This window comes from Cavia porcellus, unplaced genomic scaffold (genome assembly GCF_034190915.1).
Source record: "Cavia porcellus strain 051 isolate PalLab524CR breed Dunkin Hartley unplaced genomic scaffold, mCavPor4.1 scaffold_3, whole genome shotgun sequence".
NCBI lineage: Eukaryota > Metazoa > Chordata > Mammalia > Rodentia > Caviidae > Cavia > Cavia porcellus.
In genome coordinates this window covers 62,886,643-62,913,200 of record NW_026947486.1, presented here as the reverse complement: position 1 = coordinate 62,913,200, position 26,558 = coordinate 62,886,643, and the positions used below count along the sequence as shown (strand labels likewise).

The 26,558-nt window shown below is 38.5% G+C and overlaps 2 protein-coding genes, 1 long non-coding RNA gene and 1 pseudogene across 7 annotated transcripts; 2 read left to right on the top strand and 2 right to left on the bottom strand.

Annotated features, from left to right (window-relative positions):
* Window positions 1–397: 397 nt before the first annotated feature.
* LOC100713107 (G2/mitotic-specific cyclin-B1-like) lies at window positions 398–1,040 on the top strand. The gene has a single exon (XM_003465128.3). It carries the CDS (start codon window positions 398–400, stop codon window positions 977–979), a length of 582 nt encoding a protein of 193 aa, XP_003465176.2. The 3' UTR covers window positions 980–1,040.
* Window positions 1,041–7,935: 6,895 nt separating this feature from the next.
* Window positions 7,936–10,423, bottom strand: LOC134475478 (uncharacterized). Its single transcript, XR_010046613.1, has 2 exons — window positions 10,130–10,423; window positions 7,936–8,039 (listed from the first exon to the last, which is right to left on the bottom strand). It is a non-coding gene; the product is annotated as an uncharacterized LOC134475478 (long non-coding RNA).
* Window positions 10,424–10,499: 76 nt separating this feature from the next.
* Slc25a53 (solute carrier family 25 member 53) lies at window positions 10,500–18,872 on the top strand. Of its 5 annotated transcripts, none has more exons than XM_063246227.1 (4): window positions 10,601–10,740; window positions 11,230–11,373; window positions 15,487–15,602; window positions 16,385–18,872. In XM_063246227.1, the coding sequence occupies exon 4, from the start codon at window positions 16,416–16,418 to the stop codon at window positions 17,334–17,336; it is 921 nt and encodes a 306-aa protein (XP_063102297.1). In that variant the 5' UTR covers window positions 10,601–10,740; window positions 11,230–11,373; window positions 15,487–15,602; window positions 16,385–16,415; the 3' UTR covers window positions 17,337–18,872. The 5 variants fall into 5 exon arrangements, with proteins under 5 accessions (XP_005004197.2, XP_063102301.1, XP_063102297.1 ...); XM_063246229.1 differs by having other exon boundaries at window positions 10,645–10,740; window positions 11,280–11,373; XM_063246231.1 differs by lacking the exon at window positions 11,230–11,373 and having other exon boundaries at window positions 10,534–10,740.
* Window positions 18,873–22,635: 3,763 nt separating this feature from the next.
* On the bottom strand, window positions 22,636–23,138 carry LOC134475319 (large ribosomal subunit protein uL15-like; annotated as a pseudogene).
* Between the last annotated feature and the right edge of the window lie 3,420 nt (window positions 23,139–26,558).

Here is a 26,558-nt window from a genome sequence, read left to right as displayed (position 1 = left end):
ACTAGGAGAGAAATTAGGGAAACCACTTTTTACAACACTGTCCAAAAATTAAATACCTAAGAATCAATCTAATGAAGGAAGTAAAAGGCCTCTACATTGAAAACTATAGTACTCTGAAATGGGAGACTGAAGAGCATATCAGAAAATGAAAAGATAACCTTTGTTCTTGTGAAGAAAAAGCCAACATAGTGAAAATGACCACACATTGAAAATTGTTATACAGATTTAATGCAATCCCAGCTAAAATTCCAAAAGCATGTCCCACAGAATTAGAGAAAACAATTCAAAAATTCATTTGGAACCAAAAGAGATCTAAAATAGCAAAGGCAATTATGGGCGACAAAGGCAAGGCAGGAGTGTCATAGTTGCTGACATTAAATTATAGTACAAAGCTACCATGTTAAAAAAGCAGCTGGTTGGAGTCACTGCCATGTTCATTGCAAGCAAATATGAAGAAATGTACCCTCCAGAAATCGGTGACTTTGCTTATGTGACTAACAGCACTTACACTAAGCACCAGATCAGACAGATGGAAATGAGGATTCTCAGAGTTTTGAACTTTGCTCTGGGTCGCCCACTCCCCCTGCACTTCCTTCGTAGGGCATCTAAGATTGGAGAGGTTGATGTTGAGCAACATACTTTGGCCAAATACCTGATGGAACTATCTATGTTGGACTATGATATGGTGTACTTTCCTCCTTCTCAAATTGCAGCAGGAGCTTTTTGCTTAGCACTGAAAATTCTTGATAATGGTGAATGGACACCAACTCTGCAGCATTACCTGTCGTATACTGAAGAGACTCTTCTTCCCGTCATGCAGCACCTGGCTAAGAATATAGTCATGGTGAATCGTGGGCTTACGAAGCACATGACTGTCAAGAACAAGTATGCTACATCGAAACATGCTAAGATCAGCACTCTCCCGCAGCTGAACTGTGTATTAGTTGAAGATTTGGCCGAGGCTGTAGCAAAAGTGTAACTTGTAAACTTCAAAACTCTATCCACAAATAAAATTGGCACCATGTGCCACTTGTACATACTATACTGCATGCGAGACTTTAATAAAGATTGTTGGGGCATTTTTATTTTTCATACCTTCACTGGTTTGAACATAGTTCCTGTTCTAGGGTAACCTAAACACTGACTTTAAAGGATGGTGGGAATGTTTAAAAACTGCTTCTAGTTTTCCAGGAGATCTGACTAATGTATGATGATTGCCTATATATCTGTCTATTTACTTGGTTCTTCTTTTGTGTACCTGGCTTTTAGTGTGAGGTGGTGAAGATGATACCTAAAGCAGTTCCTTTTGTAGGGGCTCCTGCACCAGGTGCTACAGCACCTGGGGGTACCTCCTGCCTCGTTCTCTTGTAAAGTCCACGTCTGCCACTTCTCCCTAGTCCTCCCTCTGCTCTTCTGTTTCTTCTGGTGGCTGCTGTCCTGATTCTAAACAAACTACATCAAACAGTATTTCTCCAGCTCTCAACTATTATCTTGAAAGCATTTTTTCACTTTTAAAATTTATAACTTTAATTTATATTTGGAGTGTAGTTTTCATTTTGTGTTTGTTTTTATTAAGAAAATAAAACATACTGCTTAAACAAACAAACAAAAAAAAAACCAAAATTATAGTTTCCTTAGGACAGAGGAAAGAGACTGTGATTTCCAAATGTCTATGGTTTCTTGATCTTTGCTGTGGTTTGTATTATGATAACTTGCATTGCTGTATGGTTACATCTTAAAGACTCTTCTGCCTTCCTTAATGTTATTTACATTTTATGCATGCTTTCATCCTCCTCTAGGATGTTTTAGAATGTGAGGCTTTTGTGACCAAACTCAGGGTTTATTGTGAGAGTGAGATGAAATATAAAACCATGTTGATTATGCCAAGAATTTTATAAGATCTTTAAAATGTTATAGTACAAGTTTCTCTTTTTGTTTTTCTTATTTGTTGCCAACCTTGCTCCTTTGTCCATCATATTTCTCACTTTGTTATTTGTAAGCTGTCTCCTTTGTTTTGTATTTTGAGACAAGGTTTCACTATGCAGTTCAGGCTGGCCTTGAAGTCACTTTGTAGCCCAGGCTGTCCTTGAAGTTACAGTGATCCTCTGTGTCAGCCTCTCAAGTGTTGGGATTAGAGGTGTGTGCCAGTTCACCTGGCTAATGCTATCTTCTATATAACTGTTTTTCTCCTATACTTTCTGTACTCACTCTCAACTATAGAAAGTGCTCTCTAGTCAAAAGATTTAATAAAAATATATCTCATTGGAGTTTTAATGAGGTTGTCTTTGAATATTTGTTTTTATTGTTTCATAACAACAAAAATTTTATTTTGGGAAATTATTAATTACTGTTTAAATTGTACATATTTATGGAGTATGTTATAATACAATTATAACATAAATACAATTGTTATAATCAAATCACAGTAATTAGCATTTCCATTTTCTTAAACATTTAAAACATTTTTTCTTTTCTTTTTTTGGTACCAGGGATTGAACTCAGGACCTTACACTTGCCAGGCAGGTGCTAATTCTGCTGACCTAAATCCCTGGCCCCAAAACATTTTTTCTTAACCCTTAAAATTATGCATATTAAGTAGGCGTAGTGTGATATTTCAGTGAATATGTATAATATGTACTAATCAAATCAGTGTAATTAGCATTTCTATCTCCTCATCATTACTTTGTGATTGGAACCTTCAAGCTTCTTCTAGTTCTTCATAAAATATGTCACAAATTATTGTGAACTATCATCCACAATATGCTGTAGACACTTATTCTATTTCTGTTTTGGTAACAAAATATATTATTAAAGATGAATTAACACACACACACATGAAATTTATACTAACTTCTTGAATTTATCTAGAATTTATATTTAGGGTCACAGGGAAAGTAAACTGACCTTTTCTCCCAATCAGTTAACAAAGTTATTCTGAGCACTACTAGATGAACAGTTGATCTCTCCTCCACTAACTTCAACTGTCTCCTCTTGTTAAGCTAAATTCACAACCTTTTGCACCAAAAGCACAGACCTCAAGTATAGTATCTAAGCTGAGTGTAATAATGTAACTCAAGGGAGGAGAAGGCATGGTTACTAGGCTGCAGGATGTATATCTCAAACTAGGAGAGAAAGAGAAGGAAGGGCAAAAAAGCCTCTGTCAAATATATATTCCTTAAGAGCTTCCGTGTGTGTAGCACACAAGCCACTAGCTCTTACAACATTTGGTTAAAAATGTCCATTTACTTTCCTCATACATCATACTAACAAACATCTTATTATGCAGGGTATGTAAGAGATAACCCATGTAAGGAACAGAGGCTTTGGGCTTAATCAGCACCATGTCTTATTCCTGGCCTCACCACTAAGTACCTACATGAACCAAAGTAAGTTTCCCAATTGTTCAGCCTGTTTCTTAATCTGAAATAGGTGCCAATTAATAATAATTAAAGTAATAGTAAATTAAAAATTGTGCTGACTTTCTAATGCTGTGGAAAATAGTTAAGAAAAATAACTTAAAATGTAGAAAGTCTTATTTTGGCTCACAGTTTCAGTCCAAGGTTGTTTGCTCCAGTTGTTTTTGGGCTGATGGTGAGGTATAACATCATGAAGAAAGCATTTCGTGAAAGAATATTATTCACTACGTGGTGACTGGAAAGCAAAGGAAGAGAGCCTGGGTCTGAATATCTCTTTCAAAGGCATGCCCCCATTGACCTAACTTCTACTGACTAATCCTTATACCTTCAAATGTTACTCCATGTCCTAATAGTACCACAGGGCTGAAAACCAAGCCTTTAGCACATGGTCCTTTGGGGAATGTTATGGTTTGTGTCTAGATGTCCAAAACATCATCAAGGGGGAGCTAGCTTCTTAGAGGCAGCTGAACTCAGAGTGATTGGTTCATTGCCTGTTGGTGGGATTAGTGATGTAAGTGTTATATCTGTCCTAGGGCAGGTAGCCTGCATACAATATAAGGGAGGAAAAAAGCCTTGTTCTCGGCTCTTTTGCTTCTCCTGCTGGTTTTGCTCTCTTCTACTGCCATGAATGGTTGCCCCTCAGTCATGTCACCCTGCCTTGAAGCCAGCTGAGTATAGACTGAAACCTCCACACACTATGAGCTCAATAAACCCTTCTTACCTTAACTTCGAGAGTCAGGTATTTTGTCCCATAAATGAGAAAAATAACAAAAGACAAAGGTCATTTAAGATGTGAATCATAATATAAATAGTAATAGTAATCCCTATCTGAAGGGAATTGATGTGAGGATTAAAGAGTTAATGTATTTCTTAAATATTTTTAGTGCATGCTTCTGGTACACAATATTTACATTCTTTGTGTTGAGTGAGTACATATACATAACACACTTTAATTCCTTATTTCACACACTTACTCTCCACTTTCTCTCCATCCCTCTATGTCTTGATCCCCTTCCCATTTGAGAAAGATCTTTCTACTTCATATTATCTTTTATTTTATTTTTGTTTATAATTTGGGTTTCACATAGAAGAGAAATCATGCTATATTTAAGTTTGTCTGATTTATTATACTTAACATTATGGTCTCAAGGTACATTCATTTGCCTAAAGCAATTGAAAAGTTTCTTTATGGTACAGTAGTACTCCATTGTGTGAAAACATCATGTTTTCTTTATCCATTTAACTAATGATTAACAAAAGGCTAATTCTAAGATTTAAGAACTAGTGCATTTAAAGGGATTATTCTAGGGTGCCTGGCTAAATCTTCAGTAAATTATAGTTACTTTGATTTTAATTTTTATCATTACTGTGTTAGAATAAGGAAGAGAAATAAGCTTCAACAAAGGGGACTGAGATATAAAAATGATATGAAAGGAGTAAGCTAAGAAATCAGTGTCATGAAAGCAGGAAAAGTAGTATCAAAAAGGAGAGAGATGATTCAAAAGGAGATCACTCAAATGCTATTTTCTCTTGAAAGAGTCATTTTCTTCTTAGTGACAAGTGGCAGTAAGGGTAGAAAAGAACAAAAACAGTAATTTTGAATTTTAAATTATCATACTCATAATTCTCTAAAAGCCTTCTTTCACTTAACTCTATTGGTCAATCTGGGTCTTCTGTGTCTTCCTATAAGGGAAAGCATACATTTCTTGAATAAAGGAAAAGACAGTACCACACAATGTGAAACAGAAATAACACCTTTGCATTATTTTTGGCAAAATAAGAATTTACATAGTTTCAGGTTTATAAAACAGAAAAGAGGATGGGGAATGGAGAAAAGGGGATGATTATAGAGCAGGTTTCTGAAGCAATGAAACCTCCACTTTAACTCCTGTGAAAAGGGGGTGATGGTAGATGTATTATTAATGTACTTTAATCTACCTAATATCTCAAAGAAATTATGACTGTATAAACTATAAATCTAGGTAAATCATTCAATGAAATTGATATAGTAAAACTTTGAAAAAGTTAGTAGGAAAACCAGGAAGTGGAATATATTCTAATCTGAGACAGATGATCTATCTGAGGGTAGTATATCAATCTTTTTCTTGTTAATGGGACAAAATATCTGACACCTGTAACTTAAAGGAGGAGAGGTATATTTTGCTTCATGGTTTTACAGGAATTAGCCCATAGTTGGCTGGATCTAAGGAAAAATAATATGGTGGAAAGGAATAGTGGAGGAAAGATGCTCAAGCCATGGCATGCAAGAAGCAGAGAGAGAAAGGAAGAGCCAGGAAGGGACACATACCCCTTCAAAGGCACACTCCTAGTGACACATCCCTTCAGTCTCTACCTTCTCACAGTACACTTAGCTATGAAGTCATCAATGGATCAAGCCACTGATGAGCATGATGCCCCTAAGATGTATTTTTCTGAAAACCCTACTTTGAATGCATGAGACTCTTGGGGAACATTCTAGATCTCAACCATAACGGGTAGATATGGGAAGGGTAGATAGTAATAAAGGATTCTAAACCTGTAACAGTGTTGGGGCCTCTGTACTTTAGGAACCTGAGTAGTGTTGTTTCCTGCTTGGGTAAGGTCTGTATTGGCTCTGAAGAGAGAGAGAGATGGCTACCAGAAGCCCAGAGGTGCTCCAGAGGGATGTAAGGAATAGACTTCTTAAGTCTTTGCTCCAGGTTAGTTCTCAGCTAAAGGATCATTTGTTAGCAGATAACCCCTCCTAGTTTCTTTTCTGGCCTTCTGGGCTAACTACACTGAGGGTTAAGTATGACAAAGAATGGTGAGGGAAAGTCAGATAATGATGGGCAGAATACGGGAGGTTGAGCCTCCAGAGATCTCTACTGAGAGACGTGTGGCTCCGGGTGGGGTGGCACATTTGGAAAGTGAAATTGTAGCAGAAGGCATGAAATAGAACATCAAGCCAGGGAAAGGAGAGCTGATGGGTGTCATTTTGGGAAGAGAAGCACGCCAAGATGGATGCTCAGTGAGGCAGCCTCAGGAATGCACCCTCAAGGAAGCTGTGATATTGGTGGGTAGCATATTTCAACTTCAACTATATGTAGGTGGCTTGTATTGTAACCTTACAGACAGTAGGAATACATGTCCTAGATTCTCCATCTTGAAGACACTCCCTTAAATATACTCAGTTACACCTTAGAATACATCTCAATTTCTCTGAGTTCCTGTACTCCACTTTTGGGTGCATTCTAAAATCTCCATCTAATAAACCCTTCTCATGTCTCTTACTGATGTGTCCTGAAAATTCTTTTTTCCACAGCAGGAACCAGAAAACTTGGAAACTTATCCTACAAGGGTGGAATGGGTTCCTCAGATCCAGCCTAGGGATAGTATCACAGTCATTAAATTAGGTGCTTAAACATAATTGGGTTAATCAAATGAGAGAAGCCAGGTGATATTCCTGTGTGTGTAGCTCTTTTCACTTATATTATAGTTGAAGGAGCCATTCATTTTCTTAAAAAAGACTTGAATTCATTTTTTTATGGCTGAATACCACATTTTCTTAACCCATTTATAAACGAAGAGTAAAATAGAGGTAAATTTTAAATCAGGAAAAAGGATGGGGAAAAGGGAGGGAAAAGGTAGAGAAAGGGATGTTAGAGGGGAATGGGGATCAAAAACTATCAAGACATGTAAAATACCTCAAAATGAATATAAATGATACGTATTGCAAACGTATACCAGTAAAAGTTACATGTTTAAATGTATATCAATTGATGAGAAGTCAACCAGATGTGTTGTGTGGTTAAAAATATACTGTATAGAACACCACTTATATTTGATCACATTTATCTATACATGTATCTATCTGAAAATGCAGGTAGGGGAAAATAGGAATTCATCAAAGGACTAACAACGGTTAAAAAGTGGTGTGACTTTTCAGATAATTTGTATTTTAATTTTTATATGTTTTCTCTGTTTTTGGAAGGCTGAACAGAGATGCTCTTTTCATAAACAGAATACAGTCACCAAAGCAAAATATACAGCGAGAATAGATCCTTAAGCAGTCAGAGAGAGGAGAAACAACAGAGGTCAGGGCATTCCTCTCCACTGTGTTGATATGTAAGATATCTTTTTCCAGCAAAACTATTATTCTTTGTTCAGAGTGATTTTAGTCTGCTTTGGTTCGTTTAATCTCAACGAAAATGAAGATATGGATAAATGCATATATGTTTTAGTGTATAGGATTGATAACCATATTACTAAGTTTTTATTAGATAGTTGAACAGAACTATTTGCAGTCTTGCTGTTTGAATTCCCATTTATATGTTCCACTGTTGTATCTTGAACAATTATTTGTAAGAGGACAATATGTAAACATCAACTACTGATTTTTTACTGTTTTTTTCTCTGAAAGTATGCATTATTTCTACCCGTTTTCTGTTTGTTTTTCTTTAAATAAAATTTTTTAAAAAGATGTCTTTTTGCTGACAAAAGGAAATTACTTTGTGGATTGGTTCTTGTAGTTTGAAGCCTACCTCCTTACTCCTGTTTTACTCATCAATAGCATTGGATGTGGCTCTGACAGTTCCTTGTGTTCCCTAGGGACTTCTTTTGAAATCTCTTCATATGTCTCAGCTCCTGTAGAATAAAAAACCTGGGCCTTAGTTGTTACTTTCATTGTCACAGGTTTATTTTGAGTGGACCTCCTAAAGACTGACAATAAGTACAGTGGATTGTGTACTTTTGCCTCCTGGTTCTACACATAAACCTAGGATCATCGTTATGGCCAAAACCACTGGGCAAAGGAGACTGAGCCCTGAAGTTACTGGCAGAATCAATAACCAACACTTGATCCCATCATCGTTTTCTGCCTCCAAGAGCCATACTTAAGGATAAAAGTAGAGGATCCCCAGACTCTGCCAGGATCACATCCTAATCTGAATCATCAAGGGTAAGATCTATTCCTATCATGTTCCAATTTCAGTCAGAACTTTCAATCAGTAACCGCTGGGAATCCTGAAATGTCACAGGGTTTGCTGTTCTCTCTATTGCTGGCTTAGATCTTCAGGGCCACTTCTGTTTAACAAAAGTGTCACTCCAGTCCTCCTCCTCTCTTATCATTTTGTTCAACTCCAAGAAATTGAGAAGCTGCTCCTGCTTCTCGTTTGCTTATGTCCTGAGAAGTTGCTTAAACCTTAAGCATAGGCCCTTACTCGGCTCAGCCCATGCCAGGAGCTGGTGCAAGTGAGTGTGGCTTGTAACTTTCTCAGCTAGGATGCCTACCTGAATAATATTCTGTATCTGCACTTCTAAGTGGACCACAAAAAAGATTTTCTCCCAATGTACATGCAGGATGTTAAATTTACCATGGGTAGTCACACTGCTTTCAGACTCCTCACCCAAACACTAATTTCTTGCCAGCTAAAAGTTTACCACATTTAGTTTGGGATTGGCAGCCTGGAACAAATGCATTCCCTCTCAGGCAGAGGCCCTAAGGGTTTTCTTTAAGCACTTGAACTTCTGTTCTAACATATTCCAATCTGGCAGGATTCCCTTGACTTGAGTCAGTCGCATATAAAAGGTTTATTCTCCCTGGACTACTCACCACCTACTAGAGAGCAACTTCATGTTTCCTTCTGTCATATAGATTATTAAAGAACTAAGTTTCCATTCCAGAGACCTTATCATGGAATGGGCCTCTGGTGGCAAGGGTGCATTTGGCCACCAGCTGTTACTAACACATTCAAGGGTGAATGAGAAAAATAGGGCATCTGAACACAAGATTGGCTGTCTTTTTGTTTAAGCCTTTCTGCAAGAATACCCAAAGCAGTGTTCTTGGTTTGTGCCTTCCCTCTATTTTAGTAGGAACTGTAAGAAGAAGAAAAAAATCAAAACTTAGTGGGCTGTGAGGAACACATCTGCTCTAGAATTCTCTACCTTTCTGCAGTGCATTTTGTATCTACCTACTGCACTGAAACTATCATGCAGGAGACTGGAAATCACCTTCCCACCTATTCTTCATAAAAGATAGCAACTGTTTCTTAGAATTCTTTGAAGTTGACATTGAGTTCTCAAAATAGGACTCAATATTGTAAGTCTCAAAGATTTATGGTAATAAGTAAGATTTCCATTAACCTCGTGGTCTTAGGTTTAGCCACACTCCTCAAAGTTTCCATTTATTTCTCAGATTCTTACAGGAGTTCAGAAACTAGTGCTCACCTTTATTTGACTTTCAGCCATTGCAGCTAGTGCCCTCCAAAAAAGAGAGAGCAAACATAAGAATGTGGTCGACATCTGTCCACAGGAAGTCTAAGATCAGGTTGCTCAAGGAATTAAGACTGGGCCATAGCTGAGAGAAGGGGTCAGAAACATCAGAAGCAGCCTCATTTATTATCCAGCTATTTCTCTCTACTGTGGCCAGGCAGAAAATTCCCTATCCCATCTGTTAGATACAAAGCAGCATCCTTTTCCCTTTGAGAAATCATTGACCTATGAGTTATGCAACCAGCTGCACAGAATTCAAGTTCAGAGAATTTTGGTGGGCTGGCACTGAGAAAGGGAATAGCAACTTGTCATGCTCCCACACCCCTATTCCTTCCCAAGAAGTGATGAGTTGCAAAGGGGGTTTGAGGCACACAGCTTCTGAGTCTTCTGCCACTTCCCAGAAAATGTCTCCCTCCCCAACCCATGCAAATCCCACCTACTAGACAGTATCCACGTGAACTCACCTTTTACGGCACAGCTGGACCACGGGACTACTTCTTCCCCTGCCTGGCAGTAACAGATTTTACACACCATGAATTGCCTTCAAACTGGTGTAGAGTCATCCTGCCACGCAATCGCGCCCTGCTTTCTTTATCTAGCATACCCAGGTAGGCGGAAGATGATAGGGTGTCACGGATGCTTGGGCGTCACAGATAGCCCTGTTTCTCCTTCCGGTTTCTGAGGTCCTGCAAGGAAAAAGGGTGACTCGTCCTCGATCACTAACCAAGTCAGGGCTGCCCCAGCGAGCTAGCTTTCAGCACCGCTGCCCAGCAAGGGGTAGCAGAATCCTGGAAGCGCTGTTTCCATGGCAGCCGCGACAGCACCCGCCCTCCATTTCCGCCCACCCAGTAGCAGTGACTGCTTTTAGCTTGTGCCCATTGAGACAAAAGAGCGTGATGAGCCCAGTGGTACAACCAATCAGCGGGGCGCGGGGTTGCCTCCCCGCGCAGCCTCCCGTCTCAAAGCTAATGTTAAAAGGAGAAGGGGAGCCGGCCTACCCGGCTGCAGCGACGGGTGCTGGAGTTGGCGTGTACTCAAGTACGGCTCGGAGACGCCAACTGGGCCCACTTTACCCGTGAGTTTGTTGCTTCCCCTCGCTTCGCTTCTGCTTATCCCTCTTCCGCCTCTGCTCTTCTCCGCTTTCTGAGGCCGGATGCTTTAAACAAGAGGTGGGACAGAAAAGAAGTGAACAATGAGAGTTCTTTACCTTTGCATAGGGGGAAGGGGAAAAAGCATTTGGTGAGCGTTTTCTGCGTGCAGATGTACTTGCGCAAACATCTCATTTATTTTCAGCAGCCTTATGAAGGAGTTAACAGTTTGTCCATTTAACTTAGAGGGCTTCATAAGCATTCAGGCAGAATGGTTAGGAAGTACAGAACCAGGTGCTCACACTCAAGTAGTCAGCTGTAACTTCAAAGACTGTCCCGGAGAAGCATTCCTCTGTAGGGTCACATTAAGAGTTAGTGGAAAAAAGCCAAAGTAAGATGGGAAGACTAACTTGGGAGGACTGATTGTACTAGCCATGTACAATTATTGAGCAAGGACTATTATCTCCATTTTAAAGATGAGGAAACACCCACAGAAAGCTTGGGCGTCCTGCTCTGTATCTTACAGCAAATAAGCAACGGCATCTGATTGTGCATGCTGGTCTCTTCTGTTGATGCCATCTCTTTGCCCAACTGTGCTGCCCAGGGAGGATTTTACATAGGTAAGTCTCTAACCATCCCAGAAGCCATTTTGATATGATGGTACTGTTGAGGGAAGTATGAGAGAACAGGAGGGGAACCTGTGTGGTACCCATTGCACAGAAGAAAAACTGAGGCACCATTCTTTCCCATCTTGTATTTGTCTTTATAACAGTGTACCTGTTTATAAAAGTAACATTTTAAAACTGGGTGTGGGGGAACACTTCTATAATACTAATGCTTGGGAGTCAACGGCAGGAGGATCACTGAGTTCAAGGCTAGCCTGGGCTTCATACATTATTCAAGGCCAGAACACAGCAAGACCCTGTATCCCCCCCCCCCCACAAATTTTCAATATCGCATTATGATCCCAAAGAGATAAAGCTCAGAGAAGTGAAATTACTTATCTAAAATTATGTGGTGAACTCAAAATTTAGACTGAGTTTCTGAGTCCAGAACTCACGCTCTCAAACAAAATGTTGGTATCAACATAATTGTGGAGAATTTGTTAGAAAGGCAGATTCCTGAGCCCCACTGCTGGGGATTTTGATTTACTAGAGGAGTGTGTTTCGTATTTTTAAACATTGCTGTAGTTGATTCTGAAGTGTACATAGGTTTGTGAACTAATTGTTCTAAACACCATATCACACTGAAGGTTATAAGTAAATGGGCCTGCAACTAATGTATCTGCCCACAGCATATCTGTCATGAAGTGATAGTCTAGAACAGTTTCCTATCTGGGCACTTTTTTGAAACTTTGAACTCTGTGCATTTTTCTGAGTCCATAGCTTTGTAGACATTCAAATGACTTTGTGGTCCCCAAGTGCCCAAAACCACTTTTGCTATAAAATTTCTTCATAACATCTTCCTCCTTCAACTTCTGCTTGAGGAAGAAGCATGAGAAATGAAACACCATTTGACCTCACCCCCCACCCCCACCCCCACCACAACTCTCTGCTGCTGATATGGCTCTTTTATTTCCTGGCTCGAGGATACGTTGCTAGGTTGCCCTTCTGTGAGCACTTCAGGGGACTTCTCCTTTGCTGGACTTGGCATCATTGGCCCCAGAGAAGGAGCAACTCCATGGAAACGGCATGCAGGGCTGTCCAGAGTAAATCGGCAATGAAGCCAGAGGCTAGAGAACCTGTTCCATTTTCCCTGACTTTAGAGTTCTTAGAGAGCAGGTATCACTTCCTTTATATAGACTGGTTAAGAGGCCCTGTAGGGCTTCTTCACTCCTGATGCTTGAGAGTGAGTAAAGGGTCTGGTACCCTTCATTTTCAGCCTGTTAAAGTGGTTCACTTCTTCCCTTCTGACCTCTTGTTTACAACTCCATACCTAGAATTCCTTGGAGTAAACAGCCTATATTTGGAGAGAGCATATTCCATCACAAAGTTGTGGTCTTGTAGATGGAACAGAAGGGTATTGCTAGTGGAGGGTAGAAAGTTGTAGTGGAGAGTGTTAAAAAAGATACAAAGAAGGTGCTCACTCACAGTCAGGCCGGTAATAGTTTGGTTTTCCTTCAAACTTTTGCTTCTGCTTGCCGGTACCATGGCATCTCACACTGGCCTTTCTTGTTCTGTATTTGGAAAATCACCATATTAGGTATCTGCAGTTGGAGCTGGTGAGGGTAGAATCAGATAGGTCCAAAATACCTGCAGAAATTCAGAGTTCTGATAAAAATACTGAAAGGAAGTAGATTGGGCAAAGACTGGGCCATTAGAACAAAATAAGGGTGTTTCTGAGCAGGATTGAAAGAGTACTTGCAAATTTGCAAGATAGCTCCAACTGGATGCAGAACATCATCCCTTATCTATGATGTCATATATTGGGAGTATGTCCGAAATGATGGTTTTAATGAGATCACACTTTCCAATTTCAATACATAAAATTTAAAAACTTGGAGGTTAGGAGATAAAGCTTTCAGATGAAACCATAATAGCTACTTTTGGCTGTCTGCCTCTTCTGTTCCAGGTACTTTTCATCTTCTATTTCATTTAAGCTTTTGAGCAGCCCTGTGAAAACAGGTACTTGACTGGATTGTAAACATAGTAGACAAATCACAGTGTTCAACTGATAGCTGCTTAAGACCAACTCTAGGCACATTGTTTACTTTGGATTTCATGTTAAAAGGCTAGGCTCTCCTAGATTGTTTAAATTATACCTTTACATTCATGACAAAAAATTTCCTTGCCTTCCATAGGAAAACAGGATTTACTCCAGTATGACATTTTATCTGGTTTTGGCTGGCTTGTCCCGTAGAAGCATGTGTTCTGTGAGGACGGACAGGCAGATCAGGAAGCATCTTTTTTCATACATTGTATTACAACTACCGAGTCATGGATTTCAACCCTTTATCTCATTTTATTTTATTAATCTTTGTAGAAACCTTTTATGGTAGGTCTTATTGTTCCCATTTTGTAACTGAAAAATATGAGCATGAATGAAGCTAGTGTCTTTCTGAGATTACACAGTTAAGTAAGTAGCAAAAATAGAATTAAGTGTCAGATATGGCTGCTTCCAAAGCATCTTAAGAGGAAAATACACAGGAATGGATTTCCTTTCCCCTATAAAATAAAAAGAATTAGATCTACAAAATAACAAGTTAAATATTAAGGTAAAGTGTTTCTAAATTATTATTCACCTTTAATCTCTCAAAATGATTTGCATAAATGGCAAAAGGAGTCAGGGATAGAAATGTAGAATTTCTCTATCAACCATTTTTCAGAATTACTTTACCTCCACCACTTATGACATTATAAAGTTATGAGGATGCTTATGGCAGCTTATGATTGAAGCCAGTGAATTTCTAAAGGTCACACAGAAAACTGATAACGTACCTGGTGCTTAGAATGCTGTTCTGCCAAATCCAACTGATTTTTCATAATGTTAAATTAGCCTGCATTGGAAAGTCAGTAAACATGTATTTATAAAATGCTGAGAAGGGAGTGGAACATGACTGCACTCTGAGGTAGAAGAGGAGACAAGCATTTATATTGCCACCTGTGCTTGTAGGTACAGTTATGACTTGGGAAAGAAGACTGTTGGTAGAAGAGCTGAGAGTTTGAGGCCTCTCTTAGCTTCCAGACAATAGAATACTCTGAACTGAGTATTCATTCTTCTCTTTGTTTTGAGAGGGAGCCTGACTCTATTGCCAAGTCTGGTCTCAAACTTCTGGGCTCATGTGACCTTCCTGGCTCAGTCTTTTAAGTGCTGAAACTACAGTGTGTACAACTACGCCTGGCTCTTGTTTTGTTTTGTTTTGGACTCCAGAGTTGCTTCCTATTTCCAGTCTGTAAGTTGCTTCTCACACTATTGTACCTCCTTTCAGGCCTTTCTGGGATAGGAACAACAGTTTGGAGTCCTTGTATTACCTTTGCCCTCTAGTACTGTGCTTCTGAACCCAGATGAGTTTTGCATCTCAAGGAACAAATAACCATATCTGGAGATATTTTTGATCATTTCATTTGATAACTCTCCACTGATGCTACTGGTGTACAGTGAGTAAAAGCCAATAATACCACCAAATATCCACCAATGCACAGGCCAGGCACTAATAATGAAAGTATCATCTTACTTAAAATGTCAACAGTGCCAAGATTGAGAAAACCTCCATCATATGCCTACAAGCCTAAAAGGTTAGGCTTGGAAATGCCAGGTGATGAGCTTCCTGGCAATGAGTAGCTGCTCTTACTTGCCCTCAGGGAGGGAGGAGGTAGGATTGCCATGAGCTAGGTACAGTTTGAGCACAAATCTACAGAGGGAAGAGAGGGAAGATTTACCCCTTCTCAAATGTATTGCCAATTTTTAGAGAAAGTATTGCACTACAACTGTTGAGCAACTTTTAAAAACATTTTGGGGTATAGGATTGTTGCTCAGTAGTAGAGTGCTTGCCTTAGCCCCAGGTTCAATCCCTAGCATTGTAGATAACAGCAATCAAAATCTTCTGAAAAGGAGATAGAGTTTATTAGCTTAGTAGTTTACAAAATTTGAAGTGAAATTTGAATATGATATATTTGGAGTTCTCTTTCTCTGGTTTAATAGGTTGCGATTCTTTGAATACTGGAATATTTATGTGTCAGCAAAATACTGCAGTCATGACTGTTAAAAACTAACTGCCTTTATTTTATTTTAAGGTTGATTTTTTTACAGTATTGAGAACTGAACCCAGAGGCATTCTACCACTGAGCTACATCCTCTGCCCCCATCCTTTTTTTGTGATAAGGTCTTGCTTGCTTGGGTGCTTGCTTGGGTAAGACTCAACTTGGAATCTTCCTGCCTCTGCCTCCCTAACTGCTGGAATCACTGGCATGCACTATGATGCCCAAGGTTGTTTAATGTGTTTTTTAAACAAATGCATTTTATGTATGTTTGTGATACATAATAAATACATTAATCGTGTAAAATTGGCACATAGACATAAGGTAACTTGATCTGTTTTACTTTCCCTTTCCCTTCCCTCCCATTGCCTCCCCATCCTCAGATCCTTTTCCCATTAACTCAGCCTATCTCCATATTTACTATTATCTTTTATTTTATTCTTTAAATTATTTATACCCTGATTTTTTTCACATAAGAGAAAACGTGATATTTATACTTATATAACTGATTAATTTCACTTATCAACATTATGGTCCCAAGGTACAACCATTTTTCTATACATGACTCACATTTATTACATTTTATAGCAACATTCCATTGTGTATAAATACCACATTTTCTTTATCCATTCATCTGTTGATGGGCACACAGCCTACTTTTAAGATTTAGCTATTTTGAGTTGTGCTGCTATAAACATGAATATGCATGTATCACTGTAATATGATGTTTTTAACTCATCTGAAAAGATACCCAAAAGAGGTATGAATGAATTCTTAATGTCTTAATAAGATGTCCATTTCTAAGAAACTGACCCATAGAGTTGCTTGTTTCCTTAGACGAGAGTTTCTTGGAACTCTGTTTCTAACCAAGCTGTGAAAATGCTTATCAGCAGATGGAAATCATCAGGCTAACCTCTTTTTCCCCTCTTGCCAGCTTGTTCCATCAGTACCCAGTTGTCTTCAGCATGAGGGAGCAGAACTACTCTGATGGGAAGGAACTTCAGCATAGAACACAAGCAGAAGCTCCAGGAATAAAAAGCTGGACCTCCCAGGCCTACACCCTTGGGGGCATTTCCAACTTTGTGTCTACTTTTCTGACTTTTCCCATCTATAAGGTTGTGTTCCGGCAGCAGATCCATGCTGTGGCAGTGTCAGAAGCTCTGAGACAGCTTTGGCATGAAGGGCCTCAGTACTTCTACAGGGGAATCTACCCGCCTCTTCTTTCCAAGACACTGCAAGGGACTCTACTGTTTGGGACTTACGATAGTCTGCTGTGCTGTCTCTCCCCAGTTGGGCCACACTCCCTGAGACACCGCTGGGCTGCAGGACTCATGTCTGGTGTGGTGGAAGCTCTGGCACTGAGCCCTTTTGAAAGAGTGCAGAATGTGCTCCAGGATGGTCGTAAACAAGCTCGCTTCCCCAGCACCTTCAGCATTCTCAAGGAATTCAATTCTTACGGTTTTTGGGGGCGGCTGTCCCTGGGATATTACCGTGGTTTCTGGCCTGTCCTCGTTAGGAACAGCTTGGGCAGTGCTCTCTATTTCTCTTTCAAGGATCCTATCCAGGATGGCTTGGCAGAGCAAGGCCTGCCCCATTGGGTTCCTGCCTTGGTATCTGGTAGTGTCAACGGAACAATCACTTGCCTAGTTCTATATCCTCTGATTGTGCTAGTTGCCAATATGCAGTCTCATATTGGCTGGCAGAGAATGCCAGGCCTGTGGGCCTCTATGCAGGATGTGTGGGACACTCGGGGTCGAAAGGTACTCCTGATCTACCGAGGAGGTTCTCTGGTCATCCTAAGGTCCAGTGTGACATGGGGGCTCACTACTGCTATCCATGACTTCCTGCAGAGGAAGTATCGCTCCAGGAAAGAGCTCAAAGGCTGATTACCTGCAGGCAGTGTGTCATGTCATCTTGGTTCTTCTGAATCTTTCCTGGTTAGTTTCTACATGGTGTCCTTCTTTAGGCTTGGTTACCTAATACAGATATTCTTTAGCATCTGTCAACCATCATTGCATGGTAGAAGTTCCCAACTATCAGCATATTTGACACAAAGTCTAACAATATTTCTTGGTTAGAACAAGACAGTTATTTCAATCTATCCCGAGTTTCAGTAGCCTGACATCCAGGAAGCCCTTAAATAACTTGTAACCCAAGTTGAATGCCATTCCTTTAAGGGATTCCTTAATAAAAGAAAGCTTAAAAAGATGACCTTACTTATGCTTTTTGAGTTTCTGTATCCCTCCATGTATCTTCCAGGCCAAACTGAGTAGAACTCCAATTGTGAAGAACTGTTATTCACTCTGAGATTTCCATAAAACTTCTCAGACAGCCACATTTTCATGTTGTTCAGTGGCCCTCCCATAGTCACTGTCACATCTTCAGGCTGTAGTCTTAGTTTCAGGATAGCAGCTGTGACTGGAAAACCTAAGTTGGCTTATTTCACTCATTGGTTGTCACAAGAACTGATAGGGCTAGAGATGGGAGTAAGAAGAAATGTGGCCCTGGATACAAAGAATAAAGAATTTGAAGGATGACATTTAATTACATGTAAACATAGGCAAATTTATTTTACGTTACTTAATGTTATCCACTGGAATATTTTTGATGGCAATAACATTTCCTTGCTGAGAAACTGAGTTTTCCTAAAATATATGGAAGTGAAATGACCATCTCTTCAAAAATAATTGTCTATTTTGATGTGGATATAGTTACTATGGCATAAAGTTTAGAAATTTTAAACTGAATAGCTCTGGAGCTATTCAAAATATGGTCCCCATATAATTTTCAACATATTGTCACCCCACTCCCACTCTCATGGACCCTATACATCAACCAAAATGAACTGTTGTCCTCTCTTCCAACATGCCATGCACTTATCCATACCAATACTTTGACCCACTATTTTCTCCATCTGCAGGTCTTCTTATTTTGACCAGTCTGCCAAAATTCTTCTGGTTCCTAAAGTCTAGTTCAGATCTCACCTTCTCTAAGTCTTTTCTCTTTTTCCCAACAGAATGTGACATTAGTCCCTTACCATTTCCCTTTATAAAATGCATCAGCATGCCACTGATTCCATTGTGTCACTGATACATGTGGCATTGTGTTCTTGATGTTCTTTAATACCTCCTATTAAACTGTAAAACTTTTTTAAAGCAGGGATTCTTATATGCATTTTTAAATCTTCCGTTGTGCCTAGGTGCTTAATAATTTTGGCAAATTTTGGAATTGATTATGAAGCTGTGACATGATTTATATCCTCAGGGTGTTGTCCCTTCTACATGAAGATAATGTTACTGACTCATTGTGAGCAAGACGTATGCCTTTGGGAGTGTGTTTTGTTTTGTTTTAATAATGCATTAATTTTATGCTAACAATAATGCCATAATAGTAATACTAATAAAAATTGCTTTTAATTGGAATATTTAATGAGTTTATTATTCATAATCCATTTACTCTTAGCACAACTTTAGGAACTGAAATTTTGAAACAGAATCACATTGCATAGCTGGTCCATTCATTTCAACATTGCAATTTTTAGTAATTCTAAGGTTATAGCATGGTAATTCATTTGCACCTCCTTACCGAACCAAATATGCCCTTATAATGAATCACTTGACTAGAGATCCAGGGATGAGAATTCCTCCCTGAATGGTACAGAAATTAAGACAGAATTGGCCATGTACTATCAGAGAGCATTTGCCACCAAGGTCAACAGAAAATGGCTTGTCCATTAGAGAACTTTGCATTCAAATAAATGTGGATAGAAAGTGTCTGGGAAAAATTAAACTTCTGAATATGTACAAGTTTTCTTGTCATTATTCCCTCAACAACACAGTACAGCAACTATTTATATAGCACTTACTTGATGTTAAGCATTATAATTAATCTACAAATGGGAAGGTATGTATATGTATTGTATGGCATATTTTATAGGGGACCTGAGGATTTGCAGATTTTGGTATCTATGATGAATCATGGAACCAGTATGAAAGAATAGGAGCAGATGACTATATTTGAGAATTCAAGGAAATGGAATACATAGTTGGCAGAAGGAAAGGAAAAACAGGATAGCAGCTAGTTATATTTTAAGGATAACTCTCAGAAGAAAATATTGTTTACAAAGCTTTGTAATTTAGCTTATGGCTTTGGGTTGTAAACTTGAGAATGAACTTCTGTTTATTTCAAGAGGTGCTTTTTATCTCCAAGTGCAATCTTTGATTCCCATTTATGTCATCAGTCTATATCACTTTCTCCAATTCCATTTGTTATTTCAAAATAATTCTGAATTTATAGTAACATTTCAAGTATAAATAAAGCACAAATAACATCCATATAACCTTTACTCAGACTCACCTATTATCACCTCATTTGCTCAATTATTTGAATGTCCAACCTCTCTGTATGTACACATACAAAATAATTTTCATCTACCTAGAGTTGCACCCATCAATTATTAATGCTAGATTCAGTATTTGTAGACTCCCTCTTTTTAAATCATTTTTTGACTTTGTTAGTACATGCTTTCAGTACATAATGATTATGTTCACTGTAGAGAATTGGTACGTGTATATAACCATGTTTCACCTCTCTCATAATAGCATAGGGCTGGTGATGTCTTTTAGCGACCAAACATTTGCCTGCACAGTATTTCAACATTAAATTGGTGATAATGTTAAGTTTTTTTATACTTTCCATTATAAATACATAAAATTTACATTTTGTATGTTGAAACTCAAAGCTTTGCACTCATAAACAGATTTGGAAATAAAGCATGTTATAACTTAGATAATTTTTACAAATTGGTCCATATAAAAACCTAGGCAATATTGTCAATTTAAATAGACCTATCAAATTTTTCCATTTAAATTTCTGAGTAAAGTTTAAGAGTGAAATCATTTTCTAGAAATTAACGTCAACATTAATCCTAGATGTAACCCTAATCTGACTTTTGTGACAATCATATTTTTGCTTTTGTTTATAGGTTTATTTCCTTTATCAGCAAATTCAAACAGCATTGTTTAACTGGTATTTGAACTTTCTATACTTTATTAACTTGAAATTGTGATTTTTCTCTCACTCTGCATTGTGAAATTCATTCAGGTTGTTGCGCATAACTGTATTTGGTTCATTTTTAGTGTCAGACAGTATACCACTGTATGAGAATACAATTTATCCATGATAACTTTGAGAAGAATCCTTGCTTTCAGGTTTTGACTATAACAAGAGTGAAGTCACGAATATTCATGGTATTTTACATACCATGGGTGTCTCTAGGGTGTCCTCATAAGAATGATGTTATTGGTTTATGGAGTATTGTCACTTTCATTTTAAGTTGATAATGGCTAGCTTTTCCTAATGCTATGAACTAATTTACACCCTTAACATTTATGTCCAACAAGACCCATGCTCCACCTGCTGGCAAACACTTGGTATTACTAGACATTTTTTGTCTATTCAGTAGCTATTTTTGCTTAAAATGGCATTGCATAGTTAGATTTTCGTGATTACCACTGACGTTGACCATCTTTTCATATGTTTGTCGGACATTTGGATTTCCTATTTAATGCAGTATTTGTTCAAGACATTTTCCATTTTTTGTTTGGTGGGTGGATGAGTTTTTCAAATTAAATTGTGGGATTTTTTGTTCTAACTTCAGTCTCTTGTCATTTGCTCTTATCCTGTGTGGCATATATTTCCTTACTGGGTCATTTATTTTTTCATTTTATTGATGATTTCTTTTAGTAAGCAGAATTTATAACAATATATAGGTAAATTTATCAATCCTTTTCTTTATTGCAAGTGCTTTATTTGATCTTTTTTCCCAAAGAAATTCTTCTTTACTTCAACATCAGAATACTGTCAGATACGAAATATCTATATTTTGTCTTTTGTATTTAGGTCATTAATATTCTTCATATTAATTTTTTTGTGTAGAGTGTAAGAAATTCAATTCTCTTCTTAAAACAAATACCAACTGCCCTAATGTCATTTGTTGAAAAGTTTTTCCCTCCTCATTTATAAAGACAACCATGCCAAATACAAGCATTAATATATTCATGGGAGGGGGCTGGGGATTTAGTTCAGCGGCACAAGCACCTGCTTTGCAAACAGGCAGTCGTGAGTTCGATCCCTGGTACCGATGAAAAGGAAAAAGACAAAAAAAACATATATTCATAGGATTATTTCTTGACCACTTTTTTTTATTCCAAGGGTGTGTTTATTCAATGTTGTGCCAATGTGACATTAGCTTATTACTGTAGCTTTGAAATAAGTCTTCATTGATAATGGAGAAATTCTTCCCATCTCATTTTTATTCCCCAAGACTTTCTTACCTATTTGTATCATAGCTACAAAAATAGAGATTTTATTTTATACAAAATGCTGAGATTTTAATTTCAGCAAAATAACTGTTGATCTTTAATGTGAACAAACAAATGGTTGAAATTATAATTTTAAATTTCTCAAAATTTGGTAAGATTCCTCATAGTGCTTAATGATCTGCTGTTTTTATTAGTTTCTTTCATTTTTATGAAGTAGTGACAGTAAAGAGGATTATCATGAATGTAATTATAATGAGTTTCTTATAGATAATGATTTTTTGTTTTGTTTCAAGAGAAAAATGCACATTTCCTAAGAAATTTATTATTTGCATTGATCCCTTATGTTAACATGTGCAATATTACATACATTGATCAACATAATAAAATATATCATTAAAATGGCAGTAGTTCATTAGGCTTTCAAAAGGTAAACACCAAATCTTAAAATACATTGCGATAAGAGTATTGAGATAGAGCACAAAAACTCAAGACATCTGTAACCAAAAGCCTACTTGAAATTTTCACTGGGATGTAGGTATTTCAAACTTAATCTGTAAAGACTGAACATTTTATTTCCTCTATCAATTTGTTCCTAATTTTTGCACTTCGAGTTTTATCATTTTCTGGTATGTCAGCCCACATATCCTAATGTATCAGGGAATGGACTCTCATTCACTGCTCTAGTTCCTGTGCCTAGACTGTCTTACACGTAAGTGTTCAATAACTATTTGTAGAATAAATGGATTCGATTCTCCAACAATGTTCAATTAAAAATTGTTCAGTAATATGTACAAAATAGCATATATTGAAATGAAGTAAAAATATTCATCCTTATTTCTATTATTGGACCAGTAGGCATTACTCAATCCCTATTTATTTGCAAATCACGTATTAGCATTTTAATGAGCCCCCTTGTCCTGTGGCTTAAAGCCACCAGGACACAGGCGGCCCCCCCCCAACACCCCTAATCTTCTCCTCAGCTGTTCTGCTGAAGAATTAGGCCTTCACGATGACAGGCTGCTTTGGGAACTTTCCCTTCCCAAAACCTTTGTAGTAGCCTGATCTTACTACATCAATGATGGAAGCTACTCCAGTCTTATTTTTGGAAGCATTTACTCGCGTCTGCTCACTGACCAATATCCACAAATTATCCAGGTTGACAGTTGGGCAGCAGTTCTGGTTTCTCTTTTAAGTACCAACCTTCCCAAAGTAACCTGGGTGATATTTGTCGAAGTTTTGCCTGTGGTGATGCATGCCTCCAGCATTACCATGGCCTCGCATGCGCTTCCGGTGCTTGCAGATGAGGCCCTGGCTGTGGCTAACGTGGCCTCGAAGTTTCCGGGTTTTCCTTAGTCTGGATGGCATGATGGCATGTCGGCAGCTGAGATGAAAGAGTAGTCCCTATTTATTTTGTATCAGAACAATTGCTATAACTTTTTAGTAGGCCTGGTTTCCACCTTCCAGTATGAAAAGCTTATACAACATAAAGTCCAAATCACATAGCGTATCATCCAAGTTTCTCCATGATCTGATGTGAGGTTACCTTTCCACCCAGTTTTTCTTACTTAAATATCATGCATCCCCACTTTTCAACCACACAAGACTACTGCGTATTTCCTGGGTGTTCTCTACACTTACCAGCCTGCTTATTTCCATTTCTTCCTGCAATCCCCTTGCACTCATTGCTTTCCTAACCAAATTCTACACATTCTTACAATCCAAATTAAATGTTATTTTCTGTATGCAGTTTTCTTTGACTCTTCCAGGCAGGACTGGTTTTTCCTCCTTTCCATTTTACCCCATTACTTATTAATCTTTTTTTTTTAATTTTGAAGAGAAGAAGATAAAAATAGAAAAAATCCCTTTCAAGTCAGGCTAATAGAAGAGTAACAATATTTAATACATTGTGTATTGTCTCCATAGTACTTACGGAGAATACAAGACAGAGGCATGAAATATTGTCCAAATAATACTAATATAAAACTTTCTTTTCAATGAATTAAGAAAAACTAGCTGTATTGCTATCTTGACTATCTTGTGTGTGTGTGTGTGTGTGTGTGTATATATATATATATATATATCCTTTTCTCTTCCGCCCTTTCCTCTTTCCTCCATCAGTTTCTCTATTGAACAATTTCTTCCCACTTTTATTGTACATTTTGTATCTATTATATCTATTGTACATTTTGGATCTTATTTAATCATTCAGCTTTTCACACTAGTGAAACAATACAGTGCTTACACATCTGGTCGGATTTATTTCACTAATTAGTATGTTTTTAAGTTGTATAACTTACCTATAAAAGTCCAATTTTATCCTTTTTATGGCTGAGTAGTACTCCATAATGTTAAAAAAACACAACTTTTTTTATCCATTCCGCAGTTAATGGGTATTTGGGTTGTTTCCAATATTTAGTTATTACATATTGTGCTGCTATAAACATGAAAGCACATGTATATAAACATGAGAGCACTGTGGTGTGATACTTTTAATTCTTCTTGGACTATATCCAGAAGGGGAAAGTTGGGTGAAATGGAACCTCTAATCCTAGGTTATTTGTTTTTTGTTTTGTTTTTGTTTTTGTATTTTGGTACTGGGGATCAAACTCACGAACTTGTGCTTGCCAGGCAAGCATTTATACCACTGAGCTAAATCCCTGGCCCTAATCATATTTTTTTAGGAATATCTACACTGATTTCCACAGTGGTTGTAACAGTCTATACTCCCACCAACAGTGGAGAAGGGTTCCTTTTCCCCAACAGCCTCTCAATCATTTGTTATTGGTTCATTTCTTGATAGTAGCTATTTTTTCTGGAGTCATATGGAATATCAGTGTTGTTTAAATTTACATCTCTTTAATGACCAATAATACTGAACTTTTTTTACATATTTATTTGCCATTTGCATTTCTTTATCTGAGAAGTGTTTGTTCATCTCAGATGCCCATTTATGGACTGGATCTTTGAATTTGAGGGGCTGATTTTTTTTCAGTTTTTTATATATTCTAGATATAAGTCCTATACCTGAGGGACAATTTGTCATACTTTATTTCCCACATTGTATGTTGTCTTTTCACTGTTGGTGGTTTCTTTTGTTGTCCAAAATCTTTTTTAAAAGGTGAGATCCCATTTGTTGATGCTTTGTAGTATTTCTCTTGTGGTCTGAGTTTTCTTCATGAAGTCTCTGCCACCCCTACGTTTTCAAGATTTCTACCCATTTTCTCTTCCAGTAGATTTAGTGGTTTTGTTCTAATATTTAGATATTGGATCCCTTTTGACTTTAGTTTACTGCATGATGCTAGGCATGGGTCTAGTTTAAGTCCTCAGCATGTGGAGAGCCAGTTTTTCCAGCACCATTTATTAAATAGACTATCTTTTTTTGCAGTGAACATGTTTGACTCCTTTGTAAAAGATAAGGTGACTGAGTATGTTTGGAGTTGCATCTGCATCTTCTATTCTGTTCTACTGACCATCAGGTCTTTTTTGCCAGTACCATGCTGATTTTATTGCAGTAAGTTTGTAGTATAATTTCAGGTCAGGGAGTGTGACATATCCTGCCTTGCCTTTGTTGCCCAGGATTGCTTTTGCTATTCCTCATCTCTTCTGGTTCAAAATGAAGTTGCGGGGTTCTGCTCCAGAGCCCAACTTCGTCCAGGGCAACCTGCGCTTTCAGCCCGGGAACCACCTTGCGTGAGCCTTTAGGCCTTCAGGTGAGGACTTGCGGGCCTGCTGGCCAGAGCACGATGGTGCAGGAGGGCCCAGGGAGTGTGTCAGGCCTTGGGGAACCAGGGAGGCTGGAACTGGGGCGGGCGTTTGTGTCTGAGTGTCGGGCAAGTCCACACTTTGTCTTCCCGCAGCGCTGCTCTCTCCCGCTATGCAGAGTCGTCCTGGGGGTCGGTCGTCTCGGTTGGGCTCAAAGCGCGGACCAGCAGAGTAGCTGCAGGTGGGAGACTGAGGACCAGAACTCAGGCAGCCTGGAATGGGCCTGCTAGGGCTGGCCTTGCTGCCTGACCTCCGCTGGCCACTAGGCTGGACTCCTGGCAGTTACAGTAGCTTATTTAGGAACGCACACAAACTGCTCCTGAGAATTGGACCCGTGCAGCCCACCCTGCCATTAATTATGTGTTGGGTTTCGGTTTCCTGGCTTTGAGATTGGCGGCTGGTTACTCGGTAAAAGAGGGTCGTAGGTAAATTTAACTGAGTGGACAGGCTTGTCGCTTGGTATTTCTGGCTGCTTGGGGACCTCTGCACTCTACTCTGGGCCCAGAAGTGTCTTGCCTTACCAAGGTGGGGTCACTCACAGCAGGAGAGCTCTAATTTGAGATTTGTGGCATCTGCTATTGTCTCTTCTGGGTGCAGGAGAGATGTTCAAAGGCCACCAAGCACTGCTTCATGTCTACAGCCACACACCTCTGACCCTTATCTCATCGCCTTTCCCTTTGTGGAGAAAATGTGTTGAAAGAAGACAACTCTTTTTGGCTGGCCCCTTTCTGTTGAAGTCCCGAGTCTGATCGCAATTACATAGTTTACAAACCAGTGCCACAGAACCTAGTTTGAGAAATGTAATTAGTTATGACCAGATTAAATTGCTCCCTTTCTTATTGTAGTGTGATAATGTACAGTCTTTAGACATTTAAAATGGAACTTAGTGCAATGTGATAGGTAACCGTGTGTGCGTGTGTGTATGTGTGTGTGTGTGTGTGTGTGTGTGTGTGTGTGTGTGTGTGATGCTTCTTATTCATCAGGGAAAAAAGTTCCCCACAACTAATTAAATAGAAAATAATA

Excerpts from the sequence above, each read along its gene's own strand:
- LOC100713107 (XM_003465128.3), top strand. The coding sequence starts at position 398 with ATGTTAAAAAAGCAGCTGGTTGGAGTCACTGCCATGTTCATTGCAAGC.
- Slc25a53 (XM_005004140.4), top strand. The coding sequence starts at position 10,562 with ATGAGCCCAGTGGTACAACCAATCAGCGGGGCGCGGGGTTGCCTCCCC. Across the intron at positions 10,741-16,384 it reads CAACTGGGCCCACTTTACCC|CTTGTTCCATCAGTACCCAG; the intron begins GTGAGTTTGTTG and ends CCCTCTTGCCAG.